The sequence below is a fragment of the Pelophylax lessonae genome (assembly GCF_965119305.1).
Source record: "Pelophylax lessonae genome assembly, chromosome: 4".
In the NCBI taxonomy this organism is placed as follows: Eukaryota; Metazoa; Chordata; class Amphibia; order Anura; family Ranidae; genus Pelophylax; species Pelophylax lessonae.
Window position 1 is genome coordinate 635538977 of NC_138771.1, and position 23158 is coordinate 635562134.

Below are 23158 nucleotides of genomic sequence, written 5' to 3' on the forward strand. Positions count from 1 at the left end.
AATGAATTGAAAAATGTAAATCCAAAAAATAAAAAAAAATATATATAATCGATATATATATTTTTTATCTTTGGACTTACATTTTTCAATGAGTGTTTTTGCACTTTTCGGCATCGTTTTGCACGTTTAGAAATTCACTGCAATTGGGAAGATGCTTTATATGCTTTTTGCTTTATATTTATTCAGCATTTGATTATTACTTGCTTGAGAGATATATATATATATATATATATATATATATATATATATATATATATATATATATATATATATATATATATTTTATATATATATATATATATATATATATATATATATATTTTATATATATATATATATATATATATATATTATATGTGTGTGTATATATAATGTGTAATATAAGTGTGTGTGTGTGTGTGTATGTGTATATATATATATATATATATATATATATATATATATATATATATATATATAGAGATATGTGTGTGTGTGTGTAATAAATATATATATATATATATTATATATGTGTGTGTGTATATAATGTGTAATATAAGTGTGTGTGTGTAATATATATATTAATTTTTTTTTTTTGAAGGTTTATCTTATTTTTTATTTATCACACTTCTTGGTTTATCATATGATTATTTTATCTTCATCACACATCTGAATAGCGTACTACCCTTTGCTTTTATATTCATATATATAGTCAGCCCCATTGAAAGTGAACCATTTGTTCTTTTGCCAATAAAAAAAAAAAAAAAAAAGTTATTTAGAACGGTTTATTTTCGTTGCTGGGATTCTGCTGCCCTCAAATGCACTTTTGATATACGCTTGTTCTCCGAATAATGGAGGTAAACATGGCCAAAAGTCTCAGGGGGAAGTGAGCGAGGAGTGGATGTTTACAGGACAATAAAAGAAAGTTATCTGGGTTTTGGGGGGGAACCCTTTTAAGGCGGCTTATGTAAGGGCTCCGCATTCCAATAAGGTTTTGTGATGTCTGTAATACTCCTACTAGCGTTTTCCTTCTTCACAATTTGTACTTCCCGCTTTCCTTCCTGCTTTTATGTCAGTTCTTCCGCCCTTCCCTTCACCTTCTTGTCTTGGCTCTCCTTTGTAGCAGCCGCTCTCTCTCAGGAGTTTAATATTCTCTTCGTTCTCCACCTTTTATAGGAGGATAAAGACAGCGATGACGAGTCTAATGAGCCGGACAGCACCACAGGAACCACAGGAACCACAGGAAATACAGGAAACACAGGAAACACAGGAAACCCACCTCCCAGGTAAATGAGCGGGGTTGGAAATTCTGATCCCTGGCTGGGCTGAAGAGGCGGGTGATTTCAGGGTGGAAATGCAGCAGCCCAAACCACCTGAAGTGAATTCTTGTAGACCATGAAAACTTTTTTTTTTTTTTTTTGTCTTTTACATTTTACTAGTGAAATTGTGGCAGTTTACCACTGCAGTAATGCACCTTTCCATATTCAACCCAATAATCAGAGAGCACAGAAGTGCGCTTTAGTACAGTGGGGGAGAGTGCTGAGGCATGAGTCAGTGCAAGTGGTAGCGAAGTGCATAGGTGGGCATTGGTGCAGTGACAATGACAAGTGAAGTGGGGAGTGATGTTGAAAGCAGGGGCAGAGAACGTGGGTTAAGGTTAGATTTGATTGCGAGAGTTGGGGTTGGTGTGGACGTTTTGGTACAGGAGATAACGGGGGGTAACAGGATGGGAGCCAACTGCGGTGTGGAGGGCAGAGAGGGACGTTAAAGGCACAGTGGTGGGGAGGTTTCAAGCTTAGTGGTGAGAAAGGGGAATGCAGTGGCGGCGGAGGTTTGCAGATTCACTGGTGGCGGCGGAGGTTTGCAGATTCACTGGTGGCGGCGGAGGTTTGCAGATTCACTGGTGGCGGCGGAGGTTTGCAGATTCACTGGTGGCGGCGGAGGTTTGCAGATTCACTGGTGGCGGCGGAGGTTTGCAGATTCACTGGTGGCGGCGGAGGTTTGCAGATTCACTGGTGGCGGCGGAGGGTTGCAGATTCACTGGTGGCGGCAGAGGGTTGCAGATTCACTGGTAGCGGAGCAGGGTTGCAGATTCAATCGTGGTGGCAGAGGGTTGCAGATTCACTGGTGGCGGCGGAGGGTTGCTGAATAGTGGAGGGTTGCAGATTCACTGGTGGCGGCGGAGGGTTGCTGATTCACTGGTGGAGGGTTGCTGATTCACTGGTGGAGGGTTGCTGATTCACTGGTGGAGGGTTGCTGATTCACTGGTGGAGGGTTGCTGATTCACTGGTGGTGGTGGCGGTGGAGGGTTGCAGACTCACTGGTGGTGGCGGTGGAGGGTTGCAGATTCACTGGTGGTGGCGGTGGAGGGTTGCAGATTCACTGGTGGTGGCGGTGGAGGGTTGCAGATTCACTGGTGGTGGCGGTGGAGGGTTGCAGATTCACTGGTGGTGGAGGGTTGCAGATTCACTGGTGGTGGAGGGTTGCAGATTCACTGGTGGTGGAGGGTTGCAGATTAACTGGTGGTGGCGGTGGAGGGTTGCAGATTCACGAGTGGTGGCGGTGGAGGGTTGCAGATTCACGGGTGGTGGCGGTGGAGGGTTGCAGATTCACGGGTGGTGGTGGTGGTGGTGGTGGTGGTGGCGGTGGAGGGTTGCAGATTCACGGGTGGTGGCGGTGGAGGGTTGCAGATTCACAGGTGGTGGAGGGTTGCAGAGTCACTGGTGGTGCTGTAACTATAAACGCAGTCCTCTTGGCCAGCAGCAGAGATTGGGCATGGGGGGAAAGGTTGGTGATCCTGCCAGAAATCAAGTGAGCTTGTAACTTCCTATAGCGAGCAGACAGTCCCTGTACTGCACTGAATTCCCAGGAAGTGTCATAAGGCCGGTCTTGTTCTCCTCTTTTGGACTACAGAACCCCCAACCCCCCCCAAGGGTGTTTTGTAGTCCACATCAGGGCTGTTCCTCCATAGATACTGAGCAGTGAGTGAGCACCTACCCCCTGTGCTATAAAGAGTTGAATAGTTTGGTCTTCGGTGGCCAATCTGCGGTCTGCTGGCCGCATTCGGCCCTTTGGTGTATGACGTCCTCAGACCTCAGCAGTCTGTAGTGGGAACATTGATTAGGTAATGGCATTGATCTCTACTAGCCTCATGTAACATGTTTCCAGTTTCGTATGGTCTTCTGCAGCATTTCCCAAGCCAAAAATGTACCCTGTCCTCACTCTGACACTCACTCCCTCTATTTGTTCTGCAGTCTGACAGTCCTCTCAAGCATTACATAAATTAAACATTATGTGTGGCCCTTTGGAAAAGTCAGGGGCCACAGTTGAGGCCCCTTTTTGCTCTTAAGGTGACAACCACTGGTATGGGTGTTCTCTAGTCCTGTCAAAAGGTGAAAACTGTTCTCCTCTATAGATTAAATCTGTTCTTATTTTGCTCCCACCCCCACCCCCTATCAATTGTTAAAACCCCCCAGTATGCAGTGAAATCAGAATAAGCAATTTACATACAGAAGAGGAGACTATAAATCTGCAAGTCCACAACATAATAACATTATTAAAAAAATGGTCAGTTATCTCCATCCCTAATGATAATGGGGAAAAAAAAGAAGAAAAAAGGGGGGGGGGGGGGGGGGTTGGGACTCCCCCCCCCCCCCCCCCCCCCTCTTTTTGTTTTTCTTTTCTTTTTTCCCCTTATAAGGAATGGAGGCAATTGACCATTTTTTATAATGTTATTATGTTGTGGATCCGCCTATATATTCGATTTTTCTTACGCTATATTATGTGCCAATTGTCCTCGCGTACCTATTTTAAGTCCTAATCCCCCCCCCCCCTCTTTTTCCTCATTAATAGGGATGGAGGCATTTAGCCCTAGATGGCCAATACCTCATTTAAAGTCCCAAAACCTTTCTTTTTCGCACATGTATAATTTATCTTGCTGGAGATGTTCCTGTACCAGTGTGCTCCTGAGATCATCGTATGATTGGTAGCCGATCACTAATGTTGTGTTTTCTCTTTTCTTTTTCAGCACAAACCAGGAGCACAAAACCCCACACATCATTAAATTTGGCACCAATATTGACCTCTCTGACCCCAAAAGGTGAGCATACCCGTGATATATGTCAACGTTCTCTGCCAGTGTTCAGCATGTTCTTGATACCCCAGCTGTACATTATAAGGAGGGTTAGCACAGTTCCCGGTTGTCATTTCCCCTCCTGGTTCCTTTTGACAAATAATGACCGTTGCCACAATGGATACTCCCACTCGGAGCACTCAGCCTTTCTTAAGCCCACCTATACAGGTGCATCTCCTAAAATTTGAATATCATCAAACGGTTCACTTGATTTCAGTAATTCGATTCAAAAAGTGATACTCATATATTTTATATAGATGCATTTCACACAGAGTGATATATTTCAAGCATTTTTCTTTTAATTTTGATGATTATGGCTTACAGCTAGTGAAAATCCAGGGCTCCTTTTGCATGAATTACTGCATCAATGCGGCATGACATGCAGGCGATCAGCCTGTGGCACTGCTGAGGTGGTATGGAAGCCCAGGTTGCTTTGATAGCGGCCTTCAGCTCATCTGTATTGGGTCTGGTGTCTCTCATTTTCCTCTTGACAATACCCCACAGAGTCTCTATGGGGTTTAGGTCAGGTGAGTTTGCTGGCCAATCAAGCACAGTGATGTCATGTGACCAGGTATTGGTACTTTTGACAGTGTGGGCGGGTGCCCAAGTCCTGCTGGAAAATGAAATCAATATCTCCATAAAGCTGGTCAGTGTGTTTGTCGTGTGTGTGTGTGTATATATATATATATATATATATATATATATATATATATATATATATATATATATATATATATATATATATATATATATATATATATATATATATATATATATATATATATATATATTCTATTATGTTTGGTAGTTCTCAGTATTTTTCTAGCAAAAAATACTGATTTTGACTGGTCTTCAAGTGGATAAACAGACGGCCTGTTCAGTCAACAGTCCTCCGAGCCCCTTGTAAATGAGGTTTAAATTAAAAATACAGCCTGATGTTTCTTGCAGGTACCAAACTTCTGTATATGCAGCCTTCTGCATTTTTGCTTGCCGGCCCCTTAATTCAGCCAAACCTAGAAGACTATACAGTGGGTTTGTAAGGATCAGCTTCAGAGCTTGTAGGATGTGGGAATGACGCAATATCTCTTTTCCAGGTGGAAGCCCCAGTTACAGGAGCTGCTGAAGTTACCTTCCTTTATGCGGGTTTCATCCAATGCAAATATGTTAAGCCACGTAGGCCATACCATCCTGGGCATGAACACGGTGCAGCTGTACATGAAAGTCCCTGGCAGTCGTACACCAGGTGGGCACCACCAGTCTGCCTTTCTCTCTTCCTCTCTCCATCCTCTTGTCTCCCCATCTTCTCTACTGTTGTCAGTTATCCTCCTTCCCTGTCTGTCTATCTCGCCCTCTGTCCTTGCTCTCTCTCTGCCGCTTCCCATCCTGTCAAATTCAGAATACCCGTCACTACTTTGTTCACTCGGAAACTTATAACAAAAGCACAAACCGTTCATTAGCCATGATGTTTTGGAATGCACTCTGATCCAGGATGAGGCCAGGTTTGCATGTTATTAAAGAGGTTGTAAACCCCCCTGTAATGTTTGTACCTATAGGTAAACCTAAAATAAGGCTTACCTATAGGTACTGTAAATATCTCCTAAACTTGCACCGTTTGGGAGATATTTACATTGCATGCAGCCAATGACTGTCATCGGCGCATGCGCTCTGAAGGAACGGCCGCCCGTGCCGTTCATTCAGAGCCCTGTGACGTTACACGGCTCGGGCCAGTCCGCAGACCTGGAAGGAAGACGGGTGAAGATGGGGACGATGCGGGCTTTGTTTGCAGGTAAGTGTCACATAATGTGCTAGTATGCATTGCATACTAGCACTATGTATAGTATGCATACTAGCACATTCTGCATTTACTTTTCAGGTAAACAAAAACATTTTTTTTTTTTTTCGTAACTTTACTTTGTTTAAAGCTGATGTTTGCTCTTAAATTTTTCTACTCTACCCCCCATCAACGTGCTAATGAAATTTCTAAAATAAGACCTTTCCTCTATGCAATGCAAGCAGATGCAGGCAGATTATGAATAGGGTGGTGTACATGGCTTCCTGAGACCATCACAGCATCCTGCCCCAGTACTTTTCCCAAGAGCCCTCAGCCATGATGCAAGGAGTGGTCTGGGTTAAAGAGGAAGTAAACCCTCCTCTGCAAGTTGTACCTATAGGTAAGCCTATGATAAGACTTCCCTATAGGTACTGTAAATATCTCCTAAACATGTACCGTTTAGGAGATATTTACTTTATATGCAGCCAGTGACATTACTGGCGCATGCGATCTGAAGGAACGGCCGCTCGTGCCGTTCCGTCAAAGCCCTGTGCCGTGACTGTCGGCTCCCGTGCGCATGCACGGGAGTGACGTCTTTGCGGCTCCAACCAATCAGATGGCCGGATGCCGCAAACCCGGAAGAAGGGTGACCGAACATGTCACTCATGAGACAAGTGAGCGGGTGGCACTGCGAGGCTTCGTTCTAAGGTAAGTATTTCATAATGAGCTAGAATGCGATGCATACTAGCTCATTATGTGTTTGTCTTTCAGGTGTTTGTTTTTTTTTTTTTTTTAAATTTACAACCTCTTTAATGCAAATATCAAGGTGCCTTGATGGGTAGATGCCGCTCTGGAGGAGTGGGCATTCCTAGGCATGATGTATTTTTTTTTTTGTTTTTTACATTAAAAAAAGTTTGAGGTTTCACAGATAATTGAGCATGTAGTATAACCATTGGTACATACAGCATCAGATGTAATATCACATGTCGATTGCTTATTCAGTTATAGAACTGATAGTAGATAATAAGTCGTCCTTCCTACAATCTTCAAGGTTCAATGCGTTATGTGCATGGAAAATACTTTACAGGTAGGAAATGTACAATGACAGTAGAGATGGGTAACATGCTTTGTAAAGTTCGACAGACCTCTCCCGTACATGTATCTGGTTGTGCTAGCCATCAGTCCCACACTTTGTTGTATTAGGTGGGGCAACCGAAATCAATTTTTTTTTATATATATATATATATATATATATATATATATATATATATATATATATATATATATATATATAATGTGTATATATATATGGAAGGGTTAGATTCACCTCCCGTATCCACATTTCCAACTCCAGTTGCTTGCAATCCCCTTACGGGCCGCAAATAACGTCTCGTGCAAAGATCTGGTCAAGAACTTGTCCATGTCATCGTCTGGGGCAAACCTGAGCAAGCAGGGTTTAGGGTCCAGGGAAAAGGGAGATCCCATGTGATCATGGAGGAACCAAATCACCTGGGCCCAAAACATCTGCACATGTACATTTTGGGTTAAAGCGGAGTTCCGCCTCCCCCTCCAAAAATTAAAAGTCAGCAGCTACACATACTGTAGCTGCTGACTTTTAATTTTAGGACACTTACCTGTCCTGGAGTCCAGTGATGTTGGCACCACAGCCGATGTTTCCATCGGCTGTCAGGTGTTGCCACCGCCATTACTGGTAAGGGAACCCGGCAGTGAAGCCTTGCGGCTTCACGGGAGGGTCCCTACTGTGCATGCGCGAAGCGCGCTGCACATTCCTATTGGCTCGGCAACGGGGGAGAGAGGAGGGGCCCCAGAAGTGGGGAAGGGTCAAAAACAGGTACCCATTCCCCCCTCCCCCCTGAAAGGTAAAAAATGTGGCACCGGAGGGGTGGAGGAAGCAAAAGAGCGGAAGTTCCACTTTTGGGTGGAACTGCGCTTTAAACGATCATCCTGGGAGAGACCATTTGGTAATTATCAAGTATTTCCTCCCACTCGTCATCCTCTATAGAGCCCACCTGGTTTTGGCCCGGTATGCCAGTGTAGTTACAGAAGATGTCTGTAGGGTATTATGCAGTGTGGAAATCAACTTCGTGGGTACTGAGCCTACTATCACCTTCATCATAGTCAGGGGGGACGTGTGAGGGAATTCCTCCCAAGAACTGCGCTCTCACCGCATGTCGCAGCTGTGTATTAAGCAGGATGTATTTACATGCAAACCGCCACATGCAACGCCCACGTGTGTTGCCAAGCCTCCACAAATAAAAGAACTCTTCTATGGACTACAGGACACCTCGCCCCCCATGTTATGAAGATGAGAGAGAGGTGCCTTTTTTGTTACTCACTGTAATCTCTGGTTCTTCTTCTTTAGGTCACCAGGAGAACAACAACTTCTGCTCGGTTAACATAAACATCGGCCCCGGGGACTGCGAGTGGTTCGCCGTCCATGAGAATTACTGGGAAAAAATCAGTGCCTTCTGTGACAGGTGAGAGGGCTAAATGGAAAAAGGGGTCCTAGCGTTTCTGGATCTCAAATAGAATAAATCAATTAAATTAGTGATGGCTGCTGCTGACTGATAAGGTGTATGTGCTGCATTACTGCTTTGTGCCAGCAGAGGGCATAATATGGTCAATTCCGCAATCCACCAGTTGATGGCACTAACCTTCACGCAGTTACCTGGTTAGCTCTATTGCATCATTCAAGTTTAAATGTCCATTGTCGTTGTATACAGTGCCTTGAGAAAAATATTCATACTCCTTGAAATTTTTCCTCATTTTGTCACGTTACAACCAAAAACATAAATGTATTGTATGTGATAGACCAACACAAAGTAGCACGTAATTGTGACGTGGAAGGAAATGGTTTTCAGCATTTTTTACAAATATGTGAAAAGTGTGGCTTGCATTTGCATTCGGCCCCCTTTACTCTGATACCCCTAAGGTCCCTTTCACACGGGCTTTCCGATCAGGTCTATATGTCAGTTTTTCAGGCGGACCTGATCAGATGCTCCATGCACCCCTATGGAGCAGCGGATGTCAGCGGTGAAATCTCCGATCCGGTCCTGTGAAATCCAGACGGATGGAAACTTGATTTCTCTATCGTCCGTTGACAGACTCGGCTCATGGAGATGAGGCTGCGTCTGTCGACGGACATCAGAAAAAAAGATTTTACGGTAAGATCTTACAAAAATCGTATTTTTCCAGGCAGTCCATTTTCATCCGATCTCCCATAGAGGAGAGCGGGGATCTGACAGGTCTGTCTCTGCACAGTGAGCAGAGATGGACCTGTCATCCACCTGCTCAACGGGGATCGGCGGATCAATCCCTGCTGAGCAAAACGGAGTCTGCCGGGTGGAAAGCCAGTGTGAAAGGACCCTACCTAAAATCGTGTGGAACCAATTGCCTCAGAAGTCACCTAATTAGCAAATGGTTTTCATGGTTTGTCATTTTTTTTTTTTTGCGGGACTGCGACATTGCGGCGCACAGATCGGACCCCTAAGGCCCCTTTCACACTAGTGCGACTTGTCCCGCGATTTTGGACCGCAAAATCGCATAAGTCCTTTTCCATTATTTTCAATGAGCCCCATTCATATCAGTGCGTTTTTGAAGTCGCACCGACTTCAAAGTAGTTCCTGCACTACTTTGGCACGATTTTAATGCGTTTTGAAGTATATAGCCCTGAGCCATTGCTCAAAATCGCATCAAAGTCGCTGCAAAATTGCGGTAAAATCGCGTCACATAAGTGTGAAAGGGGCCTAACTGACATTTTGACACTTTTGGGGGAACCAGTGACATTACTACAGTAATCAGTGCTAAAAATATGCACTGTCACTGTAATAATGACATTAGCAGGGAAGGGGTTAACCCTGTTGGTGATCAAGGGGTTAAATGTGAGCCTAGGGGAGTGATTCTAACTGTGGGGGGGGGGGGGCGCTTCTGAGATGACCATAGAGACATGTGACCCTATATAGAAGGATCACAGGAGCTCTATGATCATTCCAGGGAGAAGAACGGTCTGCTGTGTTTACAACAGCCGACCGTCCTTCTCTCTCAGCGGGGAGCGATTGCGGGTGTCAGGCGGTAATCGGAGCCTCCTGACACACGCATCGGCTTCCCCGCTGATGAGCGGGAGCGTGCGCTCGCCCCCTAGTTTCCCGAGAGCGAGCGCCGTACATGTACGGTGATTTGCCTGGGAGCGGCTACCTGCTGCAGTGCACCTGTGGGGTGGGCGTTTGGAAAGGAGTTCATTTGTCTTTTTTTATATGAATATAATGCAATCGTTCTGATTTTGCTTCTGTGAGATATAATACTCCGACTTCCGATTAGGTTCTGCTTTTTTCTTTTCTTTTTATTTGTACTTTCTGTTGGGTTTTGTATACTACTAAATTATGTCAAGATTGTGGTAATGTCTTCCAAGTAAGGGCCTTGGCCTATTTTTGTGGATATTTGGAAGCTTTTACATAGAATTTTGTGTATACTTTGTTGGAAACCCTATTAAAAATGTATCGAAATTAAAAGCAGTTTTCTGGCAGAAAAAAACGTTTAACTTTTCGAAACCACTGTACAAAAACGCTCTGAGCATTGTTTTTTTTTCTGCGATAAGAACTGGCGTTTTTTTTTAAGCCCAGTGTGCATGGACCCTAATGAGGATTTTAACTTATTCTGTTCAGGCACAACCTGGATTACCTGACTGGGTCATGGTGGCCAGTCCTGGAGGACCTGTACCGAGCGGACATCCCCGTCTATCGGTTTGTGCAGCGTCCCGGAGACCTGGTCTGGATCAATGCTGGAACCGTGCACTGGGTGCAGGCCATCGGGTGGTGCAACAACATAGCCTGGAATGTGGGGCCTCTAACACGTAAGTTACACTTGAAATCTTTAATAGTGAAAGAAGGCGCTGTATACATTTGTGTATGTGCTGGGATTCACCACCAATACTGTTCAAACATGATACAATGCATCTATATATAGATATTAGTGATCGTTTTTTCATTGCCGATACCGATATTTTGGTCATCGCGTATCGGTGTCAGCCGATATTTTCAAATCTACAGGTACTCTTGTGGAGGGATCTGGGGGTCTAAGGGTGTTTTCACACTTGGTGCGATTGCCTGGTCCGAACCCGAGTTCGATTGCTTCCCCCTCCCCCCCAATGGACTGTAGAAAAGAGAGAGAGACACAGAGCGCCTCTAAATGCAGCAATTTATTGTAAAAATGGACATCATAATAAAAGCAACTCACTAGATAAAGAGTAGTCAGGGCTTGTAATCTCCGGTGGTAGGTGGAAAAACGTAGCTGTAGCCCCCGAGGTCCCGCAGGGTGGAATGCTTGGTGCTTGCCGGATAGACGATCAGACGCTAGGTAGAGGATCCTCCGGTCTTCCGGGTACCAAGTACAGCTGGGCGCTCAGGAACCACGCTGGAACGCAGTGCACGCTGCGTGACGTCACCGGAGATGAACCAATGGCACGACGCGTTTCACGACTCAATGTGCGCGCTCTTTTTTCAAGTGCAGGATAATGGACTGTGTTCACATTTGATTTTTGTATCCGAACCGCGGTGCACTTGTGTCATCAAGCTGCAGCCGGCGCGTACTCATGTTGCTTGGCAACCGCTGTAAACGAGAAGGTGCTAAAATGGATAGAATTGCTTGCTTTGGTACGATTGCATTCTCATCAGAAGCGAACCGTACTGGAGTTCACAAAAATCATACCCCAGACCACCCTTTTTAAGTGGACTCTGGTACGGTTCGCGGGTGCGCACCCGAGTTCAAAGACAGTGTTCACATCATCAAAAAGAACCGAATTCTGATGTCAATCGAACCCGGGTGTGCATCAAAAGTGCTAGTGTAAAATGAAAACACCCTAAAAGACCCCAAACCCCTCCTCTGCACTTTAAAGCTTTCAAAACGCCAAGTTTGGCGGTTTTGAATGCTGTCATTTTTTTTAATCTGGCGCCAGTACCCGGAACTTGTGGAAGTTATCTTCCGGGTTTTTGCATGGAGATCGATCAGAGCCGAATGCAGCTTTGATCGGGTCTTCCGCAGCCGTGCAGGCTGGTTGCCCGGGTCTCCTGGTGGGACAGGAGACCCGGGCGAGCCGCAGAAGGAGTGGGGGGGGGGGACGTCCCCTCCCGCTCCTTGTAATGACAGCTGAGCGGCTATGGACGCCGGTACCGGGGTGATGCCTCTAGCTGCAGGCATCACTCTGGTACAAGCACTTTCCTGAAATATCGGCAATATCAGCAACCTCAGGGGGCGGTTCCGACATATCGGGGAAAGTGCATATCGGCCCTCGATAATCGGTCGATCCCTAATAGATATGTGCAGCAATGTGCCAAAAAAGGCAACCTACACATACCTATATGAGATGGTTTGCTGTGTACTCAATCAAAGCTGAGTGTCATTAGCAATCTGTGAAATGTGAATAGTAAATATATATACAGCAATTAATTATAAATAAAATCATCTAGTTAATAAAGTGAATACAATTCATGTGCATACTAAAACTATTCAAAAATAGATACAAAAAAGTGCTATGTGCATACAAGATCAGTCCAATTCAGAAAACATGACAAACAAATGTCTAATAGTGTGGTGAGTGATGAGTGGCTGGCAGAACACCTGCACCTTTGTGAATGATAAATGGATAATATATTTGCTCACCAAAAAAGATTCAGGCCACCAGGACCTATACCACTTATACAATGGATGGATGCTCCGTCCACACTTACACCCTCTTATCTTCCCGCAGTTTGATTGCATACATATGAGGAACACAGAAATATATTTTTTTATTAAATCCAAAAAGAAAGATGAAAAGTAATATACATAATAAGACAAGACAATACAAGTTAAAAAATATTCCTGGTTGGAATATTGATGGATCATCAAGCTCCGCTTGTTCGCACCCTCTGCTGCCACATTTGGCACTTTTTTTTTTTGGGGGGGGGGGGGGGGGGATACCTGTGAAAACCAGGTTCCCACTTCCGAATAGGATCAGCTCACAATGATTGCGATGATCTACGAAATTTCCGGCCTCTCCTTCCTCTCCCCCCTTTTGCCTTCTGGGGGACGCATAGGTCCCAATAGACAGCAGGACAATGCAGAGAGCGCAGCACGACAGGAAACAGGCTGTGAAGCTGGTTTGGCCTCACTTCCTGCTTCTGTTAGTGAAGTTGCAGGCGCCTGAACCCACAGCCGATGAATGAATCGGCTAGGGGTACCGACATCACGGGATACCTGGACAGGTAAGTGTCCTTATATTAAAAGTCAACCGATACAGTATCTGTCTTCATGGCTCATTGTGTACATCCTTGGTTCTTCTGCATCTACCATTTTTATAAAATGCTGATTGTTTGTTGTCTCCTCGCAGCATATCAGTACCAACTGGCACTGGAGCGCTTTGAGTGGAACGAGGTGAAGAACGTCAAATCCATCGTACCCATGATTCACGTCTCCTGGAACGTATCGCGAACTGTCAAGATCTCAGATCCAGATTTGTACGGCATGATCAAGTGAGAGCCCAGCCTTTCGTTTTGTTTTTGTACCTTTTACACTGTCCAGATTCCGGTGGCTTGTCGTCATTTCTTCATTTTAGCTATAGCATTTTTTTTTTTTACTTTTTCCTTCTGACTTTGGTCTCCTCTTAATTTCCTTTTAAATTCTATTTGTGGTTTGCCCATGCAGAGCAACAGGGTTACTTTAGTGGTGGCCTCACCAGTAGCTTGCATCAACCTATCCTTTGCTTCCCTCATTCAGCTTCCCATTCTGTAATCCACCAAGAAAAGTACCCAGTACTTCCATGCATGGGGAGCATGCAACTCCATCCCTTTCCTTTCACATGACAGCGCTAGAGTTTTGTGATTGGATGCTGACAGACCAACAATGCCATATTGGTCATGGGTAGGGAGTCCTCTGCCTTGTGTAAGCTCCAAGCCACCATTTGGATCTTGCACCCGGCTTCATCTCTTTTCACTTCCAAATGGAGCTTCAGGGTAGTAAAGGGAAGGTGATTTAGGGGCACCTGGTGAGGCTGGCATTAAAGTGTACCTGTTGTTATATTGCACAACTGGTCAAAGTGCAGGTTCCTTTTAAGCATGGTATCCCTTTCTGCTATTCTACATCTAAGCCTTGTCTTGCCTTTCTTTACTCGAGTTTCTGTTCTTGTGCATGTTCATTGGACCACCTTCACTTTATCGTCGATGCTGCTTGTTTATGATAGAATATTTCTATATCTTGCCAGCATAGTGCCAGATTGTCCATGTTCTGCTCTGCCTTCTCTTCGCCCTACCTCATCCTCCATTATTGTATCCAGGGAACCGTATTACTATCCAGTATTACCATTATTCATGTCTCTCTTTTTCTATTCTCCAGTGCACATTTATTCACAATCAGCCAACTCTTTTATTTATATATATATATATATATATATATATATATATATATATATATATATATATATATATATATATATATATATATATATATATATATACACAGTGGTTAAAAAAAAAAAAGGGACCACTCATATTAGAGACATTCGTAGACCAGGAAGACAAGAATGGGGGGAGTCCACCTGTTCATGTTATCTATACTCCCATCTCTGGTCTACACTTTTCCCATCTCCAGTCTCAGGTTAAGATTTTAGGCTTCCTCTATTACTTGTATTTATCCGTCCTCTTGCGGTCTCATCTTGCAGGTACTGCCTCTTACAGTCAATAAAGCGGTGTCAGATACAGAGAGACAGCCTGATTCGCAGCGGGAAGAAGTTGGCCTATCAGGCAAGAGTGAAGGATGAGCCAGCTTATTACTGCAATGAGTGTGATGTGAGTACCAGTCTATGGCAGTGATTTTGAAGGGCGGGTTTATCCACAGATATAATTTCTAATGATTGTATGCCTTTTCTGTCTGATAGGTGGAGGTTTTCAACATCCTCTTTGTCACCAGTGAGAGTGGGGGAAAAAACACCTACCTGGTCCACTGTGAAAGCTGTGCCCGCCAGGTCAACAGCAACATGAATGGAGTGGTCATCCTAGAGCAGTACAAAATGGAGGAGCTTATGCATATTTATGACAGCTTTCACCTGGTAAGAATCTGGGGTGGGGCAGAAGGAAGAATTTATTCATGTGCCTGCATTCTGGGTGTAATTCTCAGTATCTAGTCCTTATTCTGTATGTATGGACTCTGCACAGTACCACTTCTCTTGTCCTGTATGCCGGGTGTAATGCTCAGTATCTGTTCCTATGTGTTCGTTAGGGTGAGTCCTTGGGGGTCCCTGTTATCTCTATCTGCTGATAGGTACCCTGAGCCCTGGGGGAATTCCTTAGTGATGCCAAAAGATTGTTTTTGTTTCCTTATGGAGCCTCAGGGTCACATCTCCCCCACTGACCCCCTCATAGAGGTGGCATGTCTCTCAGAACCCCAGCTTCCCATGTTTGCACTGACGGTGGTCCTGCAGTCCTTTGTGTCCCAGGTGGAAGTGGCGTATGGGCAAAGGTCCAGGAGGAAGCATCACCCGCCTTTCCCTGCTCAGTCTGTCTCATCTGAGCCTGATGCCACCATGGAGGCGGCCCGCCCAGGGGGGCTTAATATCGCACTCCGAGATCCATCCGCTAGTCAGAATGACTCCTCGGTGGTCGCAGCAGTGAATTAAAAAGCACTGGTAGATGCACTTATCACTGCAGTGCGTGAGACTTTAAAAATGGAGGATGCAGCTGATGTAGCCACGGACGTGGCTGTGTCGTTTGCTATGCATAAGTCACCTCGCACTCCAAAGGTGTTTCCTTTTGTGCCTTATCTTGACAGTTTTTTCCTGTAAGGAATGAGAGCAACCAAAATTACCCTTTGTGGTCCCCAAACGTTTTGCTATACGTTACCCTTTTGAGGAGTCACTTTTAAAACCTATAGACTAGTCCACCAGTGGTGGAACCCTCCTGTTTCCAGGTTGAGCAAAGCTACTGTGAATCCCAGTAGAGGAATCCTCGTCCTTTAAGGACCCGGCTGACAGGAAAGTGGAGGCTGTGGCACGCAGCATGTTTACTATGGCTGGTTCAACTTTGAGGCCAGTCTTTGCCTCAGCCCCGGTGTCTCAGCCCCTACCTGAATGGGCCACGCTTTTTTGCGCCAGGGCCTGGGGGGTGAGCAGGTCCCCGCTGCTTATGTTGATTTAGCGGACCAGTTGGTCCATGGGCTGCAGTTTATATGTGTTGCACTCCTGTGCTGTCCAACCAAATTTTCTGTTTCAGCGGTGGTGCTTTAGGCGCGTGCTGTGGCTTAAGAATTGGTCTGCAGACCAAGCCTCTAAGAAAGCTCTCATTGATTTGCCCTTTCAAGGCAATCACCTGGAGTACATCATTAAGGGTATCGGGGGGGGGGGGGGGAGAGAGAGAGTACCTTCCTGCCATAGTCTAGGAAAGGGAAGGAGCCTCGCTGCAGATGGGGGCCCTCCTTCTCAGCACATAGAAAATTATTTTGTGCTTCTGGAACAGAGAAAAAGGGAAAAAGATCTTTCAAATCTTCCCCGGGAAGTTCCATGCATCCTTGGCCTGATAAGCCTAGAGCTAGCTTCTCCAGACCTGCAGACAAGACCCCCTTCAGCATGAAGGTCTGCCCTCACCCATTATTGGGGTGGGGGGACATCGTTGCTGGTTTCCGGCCTCGTGGACCTCCTTCATGAGCGTCTAGGGCAGTGGTATTCAACTCCGGTCCTTGAGACCCACCAACAGGCCAGGTTTGCAAGATAACTAAATTACATCACAGGTGATCTCATTTGCTGCTCAGTGATTGCAGTATTCTAGTCTGCATCTCCCCAAGGTAATACTTAAAATCTGGCCTCTTAGTGGGTCCTGAGGACCAGAGTTGAGAACCACTGGTCTAGGGGATCCACAAAATGATTATTTTGGGGTTACCCAGAAAGGGGGACAAAGCTTGTCCTTTTTTAGGTCCGGAGTCTGCTTGTGCGTATTTAATTCCTGCAACGGTTCAGGTGATGTCCGAACTACCTAAGGTATACAGGGAATTGATTTACCTAGGTCTGATTCTAATTCTGACCTGGGTGGTTCTTCCTCTGGACAAACTTCCGGAACCACGGGCCGTGATTCACTGGCTGCTGTCACACAGATAGTGCTCTGTCCCATTTTTCATGCAGGTTCTGAGTCTGGTGGAATCCACCTTCAAGATAGTTCTGTTTGCAAAGGCCTACATGCAGCTCCTTTAGCAGGTTCGACTCCACAGGAGGATACTGAGGTTAGTGGCGAGATCACGGTTTCCTCTGGTAGATGCCGCAGGCGTCCAAGGGCCACGGTAAGGCCAGTATCCTACTCGGCTCAGGCTTCTCCTGTAATTCCTGCGAGTAATCAAGGGCGAGGATCTTCCAATCAGTCTGGTGGCCATAAACGTCCCTTGGCGGCTTCCTCTCAAAGAAGACTAGTTGTCCCAGTGGCTGATCTACCATCCTGCTTTACAGTCACTGGTTTTAATGGCTTAGCTATTAAAAGCCAGGTACTGAGGGATAGAAGCCTGTCTGGATCAGTGATCCCTACTATGGTGAAGGCGACAAAAGTCGTCTTCCAGCAAGATATACCATCGTACATGGAAAACGTTTATTTCTTGGTGTGAGTCAATTGGCGCTCATCCTCCATCCTTTTCTGTGACTCAGATTTTAACCTTTCTTCAACAGGGCATTGATCAGAAGTTGGCCTTGAGTACCATCAAGGGCCAGGTGTCTGCCCTGGCAGTCTTCTTTCAGCGACCCCTAGCCATGCACTCTTTAGAATGTACCTTCATTCAGGGGGTGGCTCCACCTGTATGGTCTCTTTTGCCACCATGGGATTTAAATTTTAGTACTTTCGGTTCTCTAGAAACCTCCATTTGAGAACATTCGAGAGATTCCCTTGCCTATGTCATCCCAGAAGGTGACATTCTTGGTGGCTATTACCTCGGCCCGCAGGGTATCTGAATTGGTGGCATTATCCGGTCACAGTCCCTATTTAGTGGTCCATAGGGATAAAGTGGTTCTCGTCCCTGTCCATCATTCCTGCCCAAAGTTGTCTCTGACTTCCATTTGAGTGAGGACATTGTGTTGCCTTCCTTGTGTCTCTAGCTGGCTCATCCCAAGGAATTTGCTTTGCATACCTTGGATGTGGTTAATGTGATTCAGTCCTTTCGGAGGTCAGACTAACTTTTTGTGGTTACGGACGGACCAAGGAAAGGGCTGGCCGCTTCTTCGGCTACCATCTCCAGATGGAACAGAGAGACGGCGACTCAGACCTATTCTATTAAAGGTCAGGTTCCCCCTTTCCCTGTCACAGAATCCTATTCTATTAAAGGTCAGGTTCCCCCTTTCCCTGTCACAGAATCCTATTCTATTAAAGGTCAAGTTCCATTTACCTTTCACGGCGCATCCTACTCGGGCGCTGAGTTCTTCTTGGGCCTTCCATCATCAGACATCAATATCGCAAGTTTCCACTTGGTCGTTAGTGCATGCGTTCACAAAATTCAAGGTAGATACTTTGGCATCTGCCGATGCTTCTTTTGGCCGCAACGTTTTGCAGGCTGCTGTTTTAAGAGGGGCTGTTCCCTCTTGAGGGGTATTTTTCTTTAAAGTTTTATATTTCAGACAGGGGCTCCTGTGACCCGGGTAAAGGCTCCTGTGCCTTGGTTAGGGGCTCTTATGTTTAGCCTTGGGTTATTTTCCCCACCCCTCATTTTCCTTTTTGGCGCTGCTTTTGGACGTCCCACTAGTTATGATTTATGGAGCGCTGTGTTAGTCAATGAATGAAAGAGAAAATGGAATTTTTGTACTTACCGTAAAATCCATTTCTCTGAGTTCGAGGAACACAGCACCCACCCCTCTATTGAGTTCTATTGATATTTCTAATACTCCTTGCTACTAAACCTAGAGCAGAGAGGGGGGTTATATACCAGCTGAGGACGTAGGGTGTAGCCAGGTGTTTTTTGTTCTAGTCCTACTCCTGGAGGAGGCAATATAACCCAGTAGTTATTAAGCTGTGTCCGTCGAACTCAGAGAAATGGATTTTACAGTATGTACAAAAATCATATTTTTCACATTTTTGTTCAAAATAATGTTTTGTTTTGTGTTTTCTTCCCTTAGACTCCTCCTCCAAGCACACGGTGATCTTCTCCCTGCTGTTCTGCTCCTACTACAGTCTCTCCCCACCCCCCCTTCTCCACCACCATCGAGCCAGCCAATCAAAACTCTTCCCCTTCTTCCCAGGACCCAGGGAGGAGAGGGGCGGTGCTAATCAACCAGCCAAACAGACGTGAACACAGAGAGAGCGAGAGAGAGAGCCACGGAATGAGGGGGTGGGAGGAAGAGGAGCCACCTTTTTTTTCTTTTTTTTTTGGTTTTTGTTTCTTTGTCTTTTTAGACCGAATGGCAGCTCATATTTTTCACTCTCTCCAGCCAATCACAAGCCTTGTTTACACAGATCCCACCCCCCTTGTGGGAACAGCCAGTCAGGATGCAGGATTCTACATGTCTTTGTCAATAATTTTATTATTATTTTCCTTCTTTGTTTGTTTCATTTTTTTGTAATTTTATCAGGAATATTTATTCTGAAATCTTGAATTTTGTGATTTTTTTTTTTTTTTTTTTTTGAGGGGAGGGGGGTGTTTTACTTTTGTGGGGGGGAGGGGTTGTATTAATTTGTCGGGTGCTTTTGGGACTGTTTTTTTCCTAAGATCGGGGGCACAGTTTGCTTCTTTTTTTTTTTTTAATTTTTCTATATGAAAAATAATTTTTAAGTACAGAGTGGTGCTCCTGTATGGGAAGTAGCGCGTGGCCTACAGGGCCTTCGGAGGGAGGGCGGTTTGATAAACGGATGATGTGTTCTTTGATGGAACTTTTGTGGGGTGGAGGGAGGGGGCAGAACTGTCTTTTTGGGTTGCTTCGGGGAGCAACTGTAAGCTCCATAGGCGATGCTGTCATTTACGTGCGTTGGTCACGCTGAAACTGTCCATTTTGTGGACCAGACCAAAATTTTAAAGAAGAAAATGCTATCACCCACCTCCGAAAAACGCTTCAAGCAAAACTGATAGGCAGCAAAACGGACTCGCCTGGCAAAATGGCCGCCTCGCTATGAACACTTTAAAAGTTCTGATCGGTCAGGACTGAAACGTAAGGCTGTCACTCACGAGTCCAGCCCAACTCAAGGTTGAAGGACAAGCATGAAAACACTGTCGAGCTGGGGAGCCGGACGCCCAACTGCCACCCTTCGCTCGTTCTTTTTTACGTGAGGAGAAAAAAATGTAAAGTGTTTTTTTCTTTCTTCTTTTTTTTTTTTCTAATAATAAAAATGAAAAAAAAATGGCGCCCTTACCACTGCGACAGAAAAAAAGACCTCTCTCCATGATGTTGTTTTGAAATAGAAAGAGAGAGATTACGGGTTTTTATAAATATATATATATATATAGAGAGAGATGAATATCTATTCACCAAGTTTTTTTTTTTTTTTTTTCTCCTTTTTAACCATTTTCCTGGACATTTTTTACTCCCCCCTTTTTTTTCCCTCCTTGTTTTTCCTCTGTAAAATAGAAATTTTATAAATAAATAAATATAAGTATATAAATATATATAGAGAGATTTTGGTTTAACTTGCCTTTGGAAAGTTCCCATCTGCTGGTTATTTGTTTGTTTTTGCTTGTGTTTTTTTTTTTGTGCTTTTTCTTTTATTCATTTGCAAAGGTTTTGCGCACACCAAACAATTTCTGTCCCTTTTCTGCCTGCCTTTGCTTCTCCTACGCACCTCACACGTACCCCTCCCATGGAGATCATGGCTTGATCCATGCTAACTTTATTGTTGGTCTTCCTCATTTTGTCTGGAGCCATCCCAAAGTCTTGATTACAGTTAAAGGTGTTTCACACATTTGCAACCTAATTGTACAAATTTTCATAAAACATGGCGTCAAGGGCTTGGCAATTTCTTTTTTTTTTTTTTGTACTTTTTGACTTTCATGTCCACTGTGTTGAGTTTGGAGCAGAAGTCCTTTTTGGCACATCTGGACCATATGGGCAAAAGTGTGTGAGCACCTGACCATCACAACGATATATGGACAAAAGTGGACACCACACTAAATTGAGTTTAGGTGTTTTTAAGACCTTTTGAAACGGCAAGCATTGGGGCTCATTTTCCTTAGCATGACCGTGGCCCTATGCTCAAAGCCAATTCCATAATGGCATGGTTTGATGAGTTTGGTATGGAAAAACTTAAGTGGCCTGGCTGGAACTCAACCCTACAGAAGGATGAATTGGAAAGCCAATTGTGAGCCAGGTCTTCTCATTCAAGTACTTGGCCTCCTCAAATGCCGCTTTGGCTGAATAGGCCCAAATTCCCACAGGCACTCTTCCAAATTCTTGTGAGAAGCCTTTCCAGAAGAGTGGAGGGTGTCCTAGCCTCAAAAGGGGGCAAGCTACATATTGATGTCCTATGGTTTTGGAATGGGATGTCCAAAAAGCTCATGTAGAGCGTGATACAGGTGTCCACACACACTTGGCCATCATGTTAATATTAAGAGTCCCAATGCCCATGTATTTTGAAAATGTGAACACCATGTTAATCTAATTAAGTCATAGTGGTCGATCTTAGATATCCATTTTGTATTTTTAGACATCACAAACATTTTTAGGGGCATCAGTGATATCAGCACACTGGATATCCATTTAAACGAGCATGCATTTGTAGAGATAACTGCGTTCCTATTTTTAAAATGTCACCGAATCATAGTGGTAGCCATATTGGCTGGCCATATTGCATGCACACATTAATAAAGGTGCATAAATTCCCCCATGGATTTAGAATATCCTAGGGAGAGAGATTGGGAGGATAGCCCTACTGCATACAGAGGATGGATCGACATTGGTGTGGTAGTCATTTATTTGGCCGTTTCATGGCCTCTCAGTATACAAACTGTACAAAATAGCCAGCTGTTCAACCACCACAGCCAGATCCCTAAAAAAAAATTATATTTATATAGCGCCGTGCTTGTATATCTATATATAACAAAAGATATACAAGTAATAAAAAGATATATAGATGTCTTGTAGCCCAACTGTTATTCCCAACGCACGGCCTGCTCGTTGTAGCGAAAGTTCCGAATATATAGCAGGGCCGGCTTGTATAAATGAAATTTTATTTTTATTATTAAAATATTAAATAGTTAAAAAAAAGTCTAGTAGGAAAAAAAAATGTATATAGGGGATAGCTGTAATTATTATTCAAAGGGGGGCAAATGAATCACTCGATTTTAACTTGGAGACGTTTTATTGCTGTGTGCTGTAAATGAAAAACGTATAGACCAAAACATTACATTGTCCGACTCGTGTTACCCATAATTCTTATTCCTGTTGCTATCATTGTCTGATCTGTGGCAGATATTATTCGTTTTTATTTTATTTTTGCTTGCTTTGCTGATATCTGAAAAGCAAATTTTGGGCTTTTGTCTGCACTTAACGTTGATTACTTATTCTGGCCAAAAGACGGAGTGATCAGTTTGGCCCTCACCGTTAAGAGTGATTTTTTTTTTTGGACCCTATTAGTGATGCACACTGATAAATACCCTAAAGAAAAAAAAAAAAAAAAGGTATAGGGGAGCCCATGCTGGAAAATCTCTTGCTCGCAAGCAGTGTGAACTGTACCATATTTAAGGAAATGATCCTTTCACCAAGCGTTTAACACTACAAAATCATCCCATGATTATTTAAATCAAATTCCATTAGACAAATCTGCACAAAACGCGTCAATATTTCTTCTTTCATGTCCACTCGTGCGTGTTTTTGTGCCGTTTTTACAATAAACTTATGGCCAAGTACAGTAAACTAGTGGTTTCAATTTACTGGAATTTGTTGTATATACCAGGACCAGGCATGATCCTTGAAACGGGTACGTAAAGCCAGCTCACTTGTGGGTGCCCAATACAAAATTCCCCTCTGGCTTAAAATTTATTAAAAATATTTGCTAGGAACAATCCCATGTGTTTCAGGGTGCAGGCATCCCTTCCCCTCCTTCAGGGCTTCGGCAATGACTGTTGACATGATGATCATTTCAACAGTCATTGGCAAAGAGAAAAGAAAGAGGGAAATCACATTGGCTGTATCAGTTTCTAACGAATAAAGCTTTTAAACGAATTTCAAGCGAGGTGGGAACTTTGTACTAGGCCAGTGATGGTGAACCTTGGCACCCCAGATGTTTTGGAACTACATTTCCCATGATGCTCAACTATACTGCAGAGTGCATGAGCATCATGGG

The 23158-nt window shown here is 44.3% G+C and overlaps 1 protein-coding gene across 2 annotated transcripts in view; it reads left to right on the top strand.

Annotated features, from left to right (window-relative positions):
• Positions 1-19266, top strand: part of KDM6B (lysine demethylase 6B) — a 69997-nt gene extending 50731 nt beyond the window's left edge. For both annotated transcript variants that reach the window (XM_082255393.1, XM_082255394.1), the window contains 10 exons: positions 1156-1199; positions 1245-1265; positions 4007-4078; positions 5206-5354; positions 8266-8380; positions 10565-10752; positions 13267-13408; positions 14593-14719; positions 14809-14979; positions 19006-19266. In XM_082255393.1, the coding sequence (XP_082111519.1) occupies positions 1156-1199; positions 1245-1265; positions 4007-4078; positions 5206-5354; positions 8266-8380; positions 10565-10752; positions 13267-13408; positions 14593-14719; positions 14809-14979; positions 19006-19029 (1053 nt within the window). In that variant the 3' untranslated portion in view covers positions 19030-19266. The remainder of the gene's footprint in view (positions 1-1155; positions 1200-1244; positions 1266-4006; positions 4079-5205; positions 5355-8265; positions 8381-10564; positions 10753-13266; positions 13409-14592; positions 14720-14808; positions 14980-19005) is intronic.
• The last annotated feature ends 3892 nt before the right edge of the window (positions 19267-23158 follow it).